General features: G+C 40.4%; 1 protein-coding gene across 3 annotated transcripts in view; it reads right to left on the bottom strand.

The window, feature by feature from the left end:
* The window catches only part of VMP1 (vacuole membrane protein 1), a 74237-nt gene that overhangs the window by 5131 nt on the left and 56212 nt on the right, over positions 1 to 12894 (bottom strand). For all 3 annotated transcript variants that reach the window (XM_014953205.1, XM_014953204.1, XM_014953206.1), the window contains one exon: positions 10673 to 10734. In XM_014953205.1, coding sequence (XP_014808691.1) covers positions 10673 to 10734 — 62 coding nt within the window. The remainder of the gene's footprint in view (positions 1 to 10672; positions 10735 to 12894) is intronic.

Consider the following 12894-nt stretch of genomic DNA (forward strand, 5'->3'; position numbering starts at 1 on the left):
TGGGTGTTCCCCCCCCCCCCCCCCAGGAAAGTGCCAGCTCTGGGCAGACCCCCAGCAGCTCCAGCCTCCACCCTGCAAACACCACCCCAGACCTGAATCAAAAACAATGTGGGCAATTCTTCTTTAAATCTACACACTGTGCTATTTAGCAGGTCCGAGGAGCTTTTATAATTGCCAGGACACTTAATAAATTAATCCTATAGAGAAGGAATCCCCCCTCATGGCACCCCCAAGGTTCCATCCACACCCATGGACCAACCACCGCTCCCAACCCCGGGAGTGGTCCTATTGCTGACAAACCTCATCTTCAGTTCAGAAAATGGAAATTTTAATTTTTTTTTTTAAAATCTAAAGAAATTAATACGATGGTCTACACAACAAAAAGTCACCAAAGTTTCAGCCCTACAGTTTTGATTCCTCACACTCCTGCTCCAGGGAGGATTTAGTAAAAGACACTGAAGACACCACAAAACACACAGTTTTAGAAAACTGACCTTCTCCTCTCTCAGCAACTACGACCAGGGGCTACACCTCTACGATTATTTTCCTCCTGCTTTGACACAATATTGCCTTTTCCAGGATAAGGCCCAATCACAAAATAACAGCTTTCTAACCTTAAGAATTTAAGATTGAAGAAACAAAGTAGCTCACTCTTCTCCACTGAATCCATTCCCTTCAATAGCCGGGGGGCAAGTAATTTTTTTTTTTAAACATATTTACAAGAAAAAGATTGCTTTTCTTATGATTCACCATCACGATGATACAAACGGGTGAGTAAATCCTGTGCCTGGACTGGTAAAATTTCACAAAAATAAAAAGAGCCGAGACAAAAGCTCTGTCCCAGACTCCACCGACTGTTACACATCTCACACGAGAGTGTGTCAACTTTTACAAGAGATTTCCAGGTTTTCAGAACCGTCCCCTCCGAAGCCGACATTATTCGTGGTACAATTTTGTCCTCATGACTCGCTGATCGGGACGAGTCACCGTTTTCAAAAATGAGTTACATTTTGAGGTTTCTTTTTCAAATGACGCTCTGAAGCCCGGAAAAGCTTCGGAAAGGTAATAGTTTACTTTTAAACTCCTGCATCATTATGAAATGAGGAATATTTAAATGATGAGAGATGAATGATTAACAGAAATGGTTCTTCAAATACCTCTTTTTTTTTTTCTCTAAAAACTGAACTAAGTGCCCAATTAGTGTTAATCAACAGAACACAGACATGAAACCCAAGTTCAGGCGCCTTGAGGACATCCTGGTGCACCAACAGGATTTCAAAATTTCTTCACTAAAATTATTTGGCTTTTCTTTTTTTCCCCTTTGTCAGCACGGCTAAAAATTAAGTGCACAACATTCATTTGATTGCAGCTATTTTGAAGAACTGTAAGAACCAGAATGAAAGTACCTCTGTTTCTAAAAGCCTGCGACGTTTTGCACATTTGCAGAGACTTTAATACTGAAAAAAGGAGTGTAAATTTAAATAAGGAGCAAAATGAAGCAGAGTAATGCCTTAGCGCTTGTACCAAAATTGTTAAAATCCCATTTCAGTGGGACAGAGTCTGTTACTTGTACCCTTTGAATAAAATTCAATCATTTAATCAACCAGGTAACGTATTTGTCACCTAAAGCACAGACATCATCATAGGTCTGAAAATCTTTAAAAAAAAAAAAATCAGGTTTCATTTTATTTACTTAGAAAAAAAAAAGGGTGTTATTTCCCTTCCCCCAAGCTTAGTGAAGTTGTTATCAGAGGAGGAGGGGGAAGGCTTCAGTATGAATCTGGAGGAGGACACTGACACCCGGGCAGGTACAGGGGCAAAAGCACCACATTTGCATCATAATCCTGCGCCGCTTCCCAGGGACTTTCAGATGCACCTTCAGGCTCCCCTGATGCCAACCACGGGGGGATTGACACCTCCCACCCAAGGAGGGAAGATGCTGCAAGATAACCCCGCTTGGAGAATGATCTAAACCAAATTCCTTGCATTTTCCTTTGAGAATCAACCCCATTGTCTTCCAAACAAAGAATATGAACTGATAAGAAAATAAAAGGTCCTCGGGTGCACGCCAGAATTTAGCTCCTCCACCCTTTGTAGTCTCTGCCCCCCTGAAACAAAACACACAAAAATCCCCAAACACACAACCTGCTCTCCTTTCTGAGGAGCTTAAAAGCTGGCTCTTAGTGAGCTGCTTCAATAAATAAAAAAAATTAAAAAAAAAAAAACACACCACAAAAAATAGTAATTCATTAGGAAATGTCTGTCAAAATAAGAAACAAAATACACGTCACAATTTGCTGCTGTTGTTATTACTGAATTTTGCAGTTCATCAGCAAGAACAACACACTTGGGAATAAAGGTGCTGCTCTTGTGTATTCTGTCCTTTCAACAAAACCTACTTGAAAACCAAAGAGAGTCACCACCACAAGATTCAGGAAAAAAAAAAAAGCTTTGGATTTTTTTTTTTTCCCTGAGGAAAAAACTCCTCTGAACAAATCCCGATTCAGAAGAAATTTTAGAAAACAGTTAACATTAAACGCCAATATATTTTTTTAATTCATTCTGATTATCTGCTTAAATGGAATTTTTCACAAGGAATTGAAACCGAAAACAAGCTTCCAAAAAAACTACACTACCTTTTGGTATGGTCTAAATTCATTAAAATCGTAACATTTTAGTAAAAAACATTACTTGCATTCTCATACAACATAAACACCCATTAAGAACTCTGATACACTGAACAAAACACTCTTGAAGCTTATTTTCAGAAGTATTACCTGGTATTTGTAATTAAGAAGATGCTTTTTTTTTTTTTAAATTTAAGATCCAGGGTTTCTATCCAAATGAAAAATTATATAGGTTTTTTTTCCCCAACAAATAAACCAAAACTTCACATCTCTGAAGCACCACCCTACAGAGATTCAGCAAAGTTGTAGGATTAGCTTAAAAATGACACCAACAATGTCCGGATTCTGACAGTTTGAGTCCTAAAACCTCTTAATTCCAGGTACAGCAGAAGTGTGTTTATTACAATACACTGTATGATTTATTAGTTTGCTTTTCAAAGAATGGCTGTCAACATTTAACCCTCAAATGCCTGTCACAGGTCAGGAAGTGGTAGGGAAGATTTTGAGGAAACTTATCTTTTTTAACAGACTCTTTGGAACTACAGGGAGGAGTTTTCTCAGTGGATAAAGCACCAAACTGAGAGGAGGGAGAAAAAAAGGCAAAACAAGATATTTTCCCTACTCCAGCTTAACAAAAAGTAGAAAGTTATTCTGTACTTCTGTCAACTGCTTATTACTAGTATTAAAAATATTTCTTTAAAACCATTTAATCATTATATTTGCACTTTTGAAAGGCATGTTTTTCATGTTCTGAGATCTTTAAGAGCATGGATTACCCTGGAGCTATTGAGATTTCCCAACCTTTCCTGTCGGAGTTTGTTTGTGAACACTCGTATAATCACAAGCTGCTTTTTAGTGTCCTTGCACTAATATTTCACCAAAAAAAATCATAATCTATCAGTCCAGGATATATTTAGGATATTAAGTACCCATTTTACAAAACCCTCTGCACGTGTGCACTTTCACCTAAAAAAAAAAAATCATAATCTATCAATCCAGGATATATTTAGGATATTAAGTTCCCATCTTATAAAACCCTCTGCACGTGTGCACTTTCACCTACTCTTCCAGAGAGAAATGTCAGAATTAGCAAGTATTTTCCAGAAACACTGACGGTGCCACTTTAGACCCACACTTCAGGGACAGGAGTACAGTGGGGTTTTACTGCTAATGAAGCCTTCTCATTGGTAAGAGGCCTCTAAGAGCCAGGGATGATTAAGCAGCTGATTAACTCTAAGCAGTCCTTAAACTCCATTTATTCTGATGGAAATTTAAGATTAAATAAGAACTTCAGTAGCACTCACTTCTGAATTTTATACCCAATTCAGCAGCTCCTGTGACCGACTGGGATCGGTACCTCGGTTGTGATGATCAAGAAACATGAAACACGACAAGTTTAAACCCATGGAAGTCCATTTTATCATGGAAATAATAATCTGAAGGGCAAGGAGAACCCCAGGAATTGGATCGATGGTGCGAAGAGGCCGCCGAGCTCCCAGGCTGGAGCACACCAGCTCGGGAAGGTGATGCAATTTTGAGTCACAACCCCGTTTTATGGATGATCTCTCCAATATCCACAGCTGTTAATTTGGAAAAACCGTTGAAGTGTGTGAAGCAGGGACTGGTTTGGTCACCCCTGGCACGGACACTTTGTCCTCGCCCGGACCCTCTCGGGGGCTGGGGACAAACAGTGCCATCTACATTTTGATCAGATTTGGCTGTTTGGGCAAGTCCAGCTACAGAGAACCCATCCTTCCAGGAAACACCACCGCTACAATTCAAAGACAACAGGGAAAGAAATTTTGAAACAACAGAAAACCAGACTAAGAGGAAAATATCACCCTGTGGTTGTTTTGTCAGCACCAGCCCCCCAAAAAGGGGATCTCACCAGCCCCAGGGCAGGGATTATCCCCTTCCACAAAGAAGGGAGCCCAGTGGCACTGAAGAACATGTGATGGGGACGGGGTCTTCCCTCCCGCTACCCCCAACTCTTTTTAAAAGAATTTATTTAAATCAGATTAGCTATTGACAGCCAGGCCAGAGGCTGCAAAGCAAAGGCTTTCACCTTCGGAGCAATTATGCAAAACATCATTAAACCATCACACCCAACAGCCATTCCTCCCACACAGAGTTTCTCTGTATTAGACTCACATTTCTCCATTCCCTTGTAAGAACACAAGAAAAATCCACCCGGGAGCTCAAAAGCAACAGGGCATTTACTAACAGGCACCACCGTGGGCTATTTCAGCCACCCCTCCCTCAACAGAAACTGCACGTTTTGCTCCAGCATTGTATCAACTTCTTTGAAAATTAGACATTTTATAAACCACTGGAAAACAGATTCCAAGGGAAATATTGGTATGCCTTTGGGCAATTAGCACAGCTGATTAATTTACGTCGTGTGTTCACTGTCTAAACAGAGCACCTTTCTTCCTGCGAGTTCTCTGAACCTTCAATGGTTAATTTTTTTCCAGACAGTGATCTAAACAGGCTTAACGGTTAGTATTTTAATGAGCTGTCATTTCCTGTGCTGATAAAGATTCTCACAGTATTTAAACCATCCTGTTTCCCCCCCTCCCCGGCCGGGGGGACCCGCAGTGACTCAGTGGAGCTCAGCCCCAAAAGATGCTGCTGCTGCTTCTCCTGCCGAAATCCCAGTCCCCGGGAGCATCCCCGGGACTGAGAGTAGCCTCCAGCTTCCAGCACCTCGGCCTCAAACCTCAGGTGTCACCTGCCTTCAGCCCTTCTAAAACCACAGAAAATAAACCCGGTTTACGGTCAGGACCGACCGAAACGTTCTGGGGGGTTAAAAGGCAACTGGCTTTGCGAGACGAAGGAAGAAAGTATCTTATTTGAAGATTACTAAGCTCAAATTGTCACCCGTTTGACGTCATTTATACCTAGAGCCACGCTCCAATACCCGCCTTAACCACGCTGCCTGCAAAACATTTTTTTTCCTTGGGACATTCTGTTACATTAAAATCAATGCTTTCAAAAATAGGAATTGCAACATCTCTGTGCTGCTGCTTCTTAACTCTGCAACAACGAAGGAAACTTCTATTTATATTTTTAAAGATAGAGCACTATTTTCTGTACACAATTTATTGAAAAAGCTTGCTTGTTCGGAGTTAAATCCTACAAGCCTCTTGCAAATAAACTCCTATAATTCTGTTGTGATCCCCTGGAAGGTTTTCAACACCAAAGCTGCTCGAATTTCACCCCCATCTGTGTCCCTTTCAAGCCTCTAAAGCCTTTTTTGTGCGGAGCTGCTCCATTGTGTGCGGGGTGTGCTGCCAGGGCACGGTCCCACAGGTTTCCCATACACCTGTGGGAGGAGAACCATTGATTTATTGTACCACAAAACGTCAGGTGTATCGGTGTAACCTTCCAGAAGGATTTGTTTCAGGAGATTTGAAGTCCCTGCTCAGTTATCCACGTTCTCAGCCACTTCAGGTTATTTTTGGTTGAATTCTACTACACAGGTTTTACTTTAAATATTGATCGGAACCTATTTTTCCAAATAACCTTTAAGGAAGACATCAGTTCAACAGGAGATGGACTCCCATGCATACATGCAAAACAAAGGTCCATCAGGTCCTCTGGGGGCTCAAACCCCTGATGAAGGTCCCCAAAAACCCCAGGCAATCGCGTGGCACAACATCAATCAAAAAAGGGCCTTTCCACCCCAGGAACACCGATTTCTGGGGCAGCCCTTTCTATCACTGTAGCTTCTTGACTTAATATTCCAAAGAAATAACCTAAACCTATATGGGAAATTATTTTTGAAAAAAAAAAACCAAAACCCAAACAACTGATCTTTAAGCAAAGTTTCCATTTACATCAGTCACCGCGATTTCATTTGGACTTTTTTGGTGAAAGGAACATCGTGCTCCTTACAAGAATGAACTGAGATTAAGATGTGAAGCAAAGAATCAAAGCACGATGGAGAGCAGCAAAGTGGTCTGTCAAAGCAATGGTTCCAGGACCTGTCACCAAACCCCCATTTTTCCCTTAAGACACACGATGGTTGAAACCAGCAGCAGTTCATGCATTTTGACACTGAAGGTACCACACCTGCTCTCAGCCTTCACACCTCCCCTCTGAGGACTATCACTTCTCTAATTAAGACCTTCTGCTGCCTACAGGAGTTCATCATTAACTTAACGACAGACAGTCAGAGGGAATCTCTCTGCCCCAAGGGTGGGATTTGTCCAAAAGGGATGCAGCCACCACGTGCCCCTGAGGTTCAGATGCTTGAGGTGAAGGCCACGTGCTGTCTAGCGCTATATAAAACGTGTTTATGAATTTTTTAGATGACTCTTGACGTTCTAAAGTTATTAGCTCATTTTCACAAAATACAAACAGAGCATGCAGAACTAAAATAAATTTAAGATTATTATTTTTTTTTTCCTGTGTGAGAATTTACCCAGAATTGCTGGCAGCAGGTTTGTGGATGGTGTGTGCTTTGAGAACTGTTTCTTTAGTAGTTTTCTGGGAATTCTTAATCTGCATTTGAAACTGCCACTTTTAAAAAAATATATGATCGTGCTTAAAAGCAACATGCTTAGTGTGACTTCATAAACAATCCTGCAGCTGTAGGTAGGAACTAAAATAAATTTAAGATTTTTTTTTTTTTTCCTTTGTGAGAATTTACCCAGAATTGCTGGCAGCAGGTTTGTGGATGGTGTGTGCTTTGAGAACTGTTTCTTTAGTAGTTTTCTGGGAATTCTTAATCTGCATTTGAAACTGCCACTTTTAAAAAAATATATGATCGTGCTTAAAAGCAACATGCTTAGTGTGACTTCATAAACAATCCTGCAGCTGTAGGTAACAAAAAAAAAAATTAAGTGGAAAGATTTAAGAGCCAAAAGAAAACCCACAACACATGTGATAGTTAAACATTTTAAATGTGTTAGGTTTGGCCTAAAACCATCATCAAAGTATTTTACACGGATGACCAGTCAGTTAAACTCTTCTTTTACGGTCAGAATACGACAAAACTCAAACCTTTCCTGAAAAAAGCTCATGAAGGTGATACAACCTGAGAGAAAACACTATTCTCCTCCAGCACTTTAGCCAGCAACAACCCAGCTTCAGCCTGCTCGCTGGTGGAACAGGTCGATAACCACCAGGACCTCCGTAACCCTCCTCAGCTTTGATTTCAAGGCTCACAATAACTTCAGTTCCTTCAATCCATCCACATCTCCTTGTTCCTCCCGCCACGACTCGCTGCAGCACGGCTGCCACCACCCTCCTGCCTCCTGCCCTCTTCTTATTTCCTACACCAGATACCACCAATTTTTTTCAAAAATCTTTTCTTAAACGGCTTCTTGATTTCCCTGCTCGCTGGTGGAACAGGTCGATAACCACCAGGACCTCCGTAACCCTCCTCAGCTTTGATTTCAAGGCTCACAATAACTTCAGTTCCTTCAATCCATCCACATCTCCTTGTTCCTCCCGCCACGACTCGCTGCAGCACGGCTGCCACCACCCACCCTCCTGCCCTCTTCTTATTTCCTACACTAGATACCACCAATTTTTTTCGAAAATCTTTTCTTAAACGGCTTCTTGATTTCCTGCCACGTTTTCTTTTCCTTTTTCTTTATTTCTTTAATTGATATAAGGAGCATTTTATGATCCTTTTGTAACAGAGACCTAGACAAAATTGTAAAAATCAAATTACCCTCAATGTCCTTAAAGAGGCCGGGCCGTGGCAGCACCATCCAGGGCCAGAAGTGAACAAGGTCTGCAGGTGAATCCTTTTTGCTTTTTGACTAAGACTCATGTAGCTATGGAGAAATTCTCTCTGGCTTATAAAATCAAATATTCTCAGACTATATCTCATAACTTAATCTTCTGTCTAGCTTTTAGTTATCCTGTATATTAATATGCTCGTTATTGTGAAGTATTGTGCTCAGACATTTCCTTTTGTGTAAGAGCACTATCCCAGACAAAAAAAAAAAGTCTCAAGTCATTTTGTCGGCTAGAATTTGATTAAAATAAAGTCACCAACCATTAAATAGAACTATATTTTAATTTAATAATAAGGGATTTAATGCGAGCTTTTGTTTAACATGTTTTATACTCCACTCTAAAAGAAATTGATGAGGTAATGCAGGCAGACAGCTTGAGAAAAGTCAAGGATACCGGGACATTCCAAAAATCTTACTGTCTCCCGAGAACATTTTTTAACTCTGACATCAACCCTCTAATAAAATCTGAATCCAGCAGAGGTCTTGTGAATGCATTCGAAGTAATTCGATGCAAAATTATCTCCAAGACAGATGAAGTAGGAAAAAACTACTAGTTTTGGCTGAAAGATTTGCAGGAGAGTAAATCTTTGGAAATATACCTGACCCAGTAGCTGTGCTGATGAAAAGCTCATAGTAAATTGTCTGCTGTGATTGATATTAAAAAAAAAAGCTAACTAATGATGGTTAAAAGTAGCCACATTTCTCTCTCTTTTTTTTTTTTTAAATAATGTTCAAAGCAACAAATTAATTTTGAAGTTTGTTACAAACCAGACACCCAATCAGAAGATCAGGAAGTAATAAAGTCAGGATTTGTTTTATTGGTGAAATGCTCTAGAATGTTTCTTCCAACACTCCTTTCTCTCTGTACAGCATTACTACTTGAAGTTTACATATTTTTAAAAGGAATTATTTCCAGACATTCCTCCCCTTAAACTGCTCTTGAGGAGTGTGGATTTTGGGAGTTTAAGTGAAAATAGTTACTGCAGTTTGGATGGCAAAGTGTCAATCGATTTGCCCCATATAACAAGTGAAAAACCTCAGAAAAGTAGAAACACCTTGGCATTTATTTTATGGATCCATATTAGGTATCTAGTTTAAAAAAAAACCCACGAAAAACAAATAAAAAAACCCAAAACAAACCCCACAACAATAAGGTTTCTATTTAGATGTCACAGACTCACATTTAAAACTTCAAACCTGCAGCCCTGCCATTAATCAGGTCAGTGGCCTGAAAACAGGCAGCAGCTTCCCCCTGAAAGAACACAACTCTTCCTTTGAACAATTAAACATGAATTTTTGATGAAATCCCTACGATTTGATCTAGTGGCCTACATTTAAGTTAATTAAACTGCACACTTTGTTTGCATTCAAGCAGTTTACGAAACTTCTGCGTGGTTAGAGAGGGAAGGGACTGTTGTGATGCCATTTGCCCAATTCCCAGGCAGGAAACGTTAACATCAACAATGGATTTTAAAATTACACAGAATTTTGTGACTGAACAGGTAGGTATGAGGCAAAAATCTAGTACTTCATCATCAGTGTCCAATCTTCAAACCCACTGAGGCAACATGTAAGCAAGCTGTTTTACCTGTCTTTTTTTCCCCCTCCCAACTGTTGTTAACTGGGTTTTCACTTAGTTTTCTTGTTTTAAACTGAGCTTTTCACACAAAAAATAAAGCAGTAATCAATTACTAAAGAACTCAGTCTAAAAAAAAAAAAACAAGACAAACTTTCCCAAAATAGGAAGAGTTTATCCATGAAAACTGTCCTTTCCCCTATGAATAACCAAGCTAAATAGAATGGAGATATAATTCTACACACTACATTTCTCATTATGACATTTTGTGAGAGATTTAGTATTTTAAATGTGTAAGGTAGTTCAAACTATGGAAGATGTTTATTGCCATCTTGGGACACTGCAGAAATCACAACAGTTCTTTCATTTTTTTTGTCACAGGATTACACCACAACAGCAACCAAAGTCCCTAAACCCAGTCTTTTTGCAGCTAAAAGTGTGCGATCTGTAACTGGAAGAGCTGTGTCCTGTTTCTGGGTGACAGTGAGCTGTTGGTACCACACACTCAGCCCATCTGCCCCTCAGTCCCATCACGCCTCTTGAAGCACTGGAAGCCTTTGAGGTGAGGAATGAAGTTGTAAATAAGACCTAAATTATGTGTTGGCTGAAGCTTCCACTTCGAGGCAAAGCACAATTTCCAGCCCATCTATATTTGACTCCTCCAGTATTTTTCCACTTAATAAGTGAAGGTATCGCTGTGTTAAAGAATTACTCACCCGATTAGGGACACCATCTGCTCCACTATATGTTTGCTGAATGTCATAATAACGAAAAGTTTCTGTAGGAAGGAAAACATCAGTTAGAGAAACATTCGATCCAAAGGGAAGCAGAGACAATGGGGTACAGCAATTTGTGTTCCTTTCCAACCAGACGCCTCCTCCTGCACTCACACACAGTTTTCCTTTCTTTTTGCTTTCAAGATCTTTTAATTTTCAATACCCTCTTCAAAAAGAGGCAGGAGAGAAAAAAGCTGTTTACTTTATTACTCTATTTCCTCATAGATTTAATTTCTTGCAATGTTTTTGTAGCCTGTTACTAACCATTCGCATCCTCCCCAAACTCCAATTCCCAGAAGCTCAAGGTCACTTTACTCCGTCAACAATATTTTAATGGAAAAACAGTCATCACCCTGCAGAAAAATTCACATCCCCTTACACAAACACATCACCGAAGTGAAAAAATAATATATCTTTTAGTCCCCTTGTGTGTGTGCTTCAGACAGAAAGGTAACAAAAAGCACTTAGTGAAGAACGAAATAAGAGCCATTGGGTCTGGTCAAAAAACTGTGAAAAACTGTCTCTAGTGCAATAGACTATTGGGAGCAGAGCAAATTCAACAGAAGAAACTTCTGTAGCGCAGCTTATTTTACAGAAAATCCTCATGTCCATAGTATCAACACCCCCTTCTCTTCTAACACAAGTTCAAATTTTGTTAAAACAGCCTTTGCTCATTCCACTTTTGTCATATTTGACAGCTCATTCCTCACAGAGAGTGAGCGAGGCTGCGTGTGGGGACACAGCTCCCTCAGGCTCCTTGAACCCATTGGAAGGTGATGGAAGGAGAACTGTGTTCCCTGCCCTGGAAAGAAGGGATGTGACCAGAACTACACAAAAGGATTTTGTGGTCCGGAGGAAGGGGCCAGTTGGGAGCAGCTCCGGGATGGGCACTGCCACGGAGCCACTGGCTTCCTGTCCTTTTCCATGACTCTTGCATTTCCTAAATTCCAAACTGCAGCAAGAGCCCTACAAAAATCAAGGCTATTGCACAAGAGCCTGCTTGAAATCAAGCATCACAGAAAAGAGGATTCTAATAGCTCAAAGCGTTACAAAATAAGATGATTTATCAGTTGTGCAAGACACTGGGAAATACTTTTTCACTTATATTTGATGCGAGGGTAGAGCAGTATAAAGGACATAGCAAACCTTCTGCTAGCTAAACAAGGCATGTAAAATAATAAAAGGACTATTTCACAAATACTATGTCACTTTTCTACGTTGCCAGAAAAAAATTCTAACAGTATACAGACTTCAAAGCAGAAAAAATTTGAATAATACAAAAAGAAGTGTGGAGAAAAAGCTGTTCTATCACAGTATACGGAAGACTTTTCAGATCTCTTATTTTCTGTTTAAGGACTGGGGCAAAGTAAAGTAACCATTTACAAGAAGATGGGAAGAAAAAAAATGGTTGAAGATTGAAATCTTCTGTTCAGGACAAAAGAAAGGTTTTTAAGCAGCTTGAGGAGAATACTAGACAAGTAATTTTATATTACTAATAGTTTTTGCCATTTTAATGTAGTGACTGCAAAACAGCTACGGACACTGCATGAATCCCATGGAGATGCTGAAAAGAGTTCCAAGCAAAACAGCTACGGGCACTGCATGAATCCCATGGAGATGCTGAAAAAAGCAAGTCCCAGCTGAAAACGTTGGTTGTAATCACTACAAACAGAGCAGTGAAGCTCATGATACGGCGAAGGAAGGATCACCAGGGAATCAAGACTTCAACTTTCATTGGACAGAACAGTGACACGTTTCAAAAGTGAGACTCAACGTTTTTGAAAGCAGCCGGAGGTTCCGATTGCCAAATTCAGAACATCCTGCAAAGGCTCGGAGCTAGCACGAAAAACTGGACACGCTCTGACATCAGGCCCTCTCAAAATAATATGGACTGAGGACACCACAACCTGCTGATGAGGCTGGATGGACAACGTGCCCCGAGACAACCCCCCCAGGCTGCAGGGCCTGAAAGGAGCGAGGTTTTCTCTACACACTCAACTGAGATAAAAAAGGAGCATTTAAAAGTGCCGCTCGACCGGGAAAGGCTCACTGCTCGCTCCTTGAAATGAGTATTCGTTACCAAAAAGGCAAGTTCATTATGAGTACGAAGTCCTTTCAGTCTGGTAAAACCCGTAGGTAAATAACTTGGCTAACCACCAATT

Source organism: Calidris pugnax, unplaced genomic scaffold, assembly GCF_001431845.1.
Source record: "Calidris pugnax isolate Ruff unplaced genomic scaffold, ASM143184v1 scaffold133, whole genome shotgun sequence".
Taxonomy (NCBI): domain Eukaryota; kingdom Metazoa; phylum Chordata; class Aves; order Charadriiformes; family Scolopacidae; genus Calidris; species Calidris pugnax.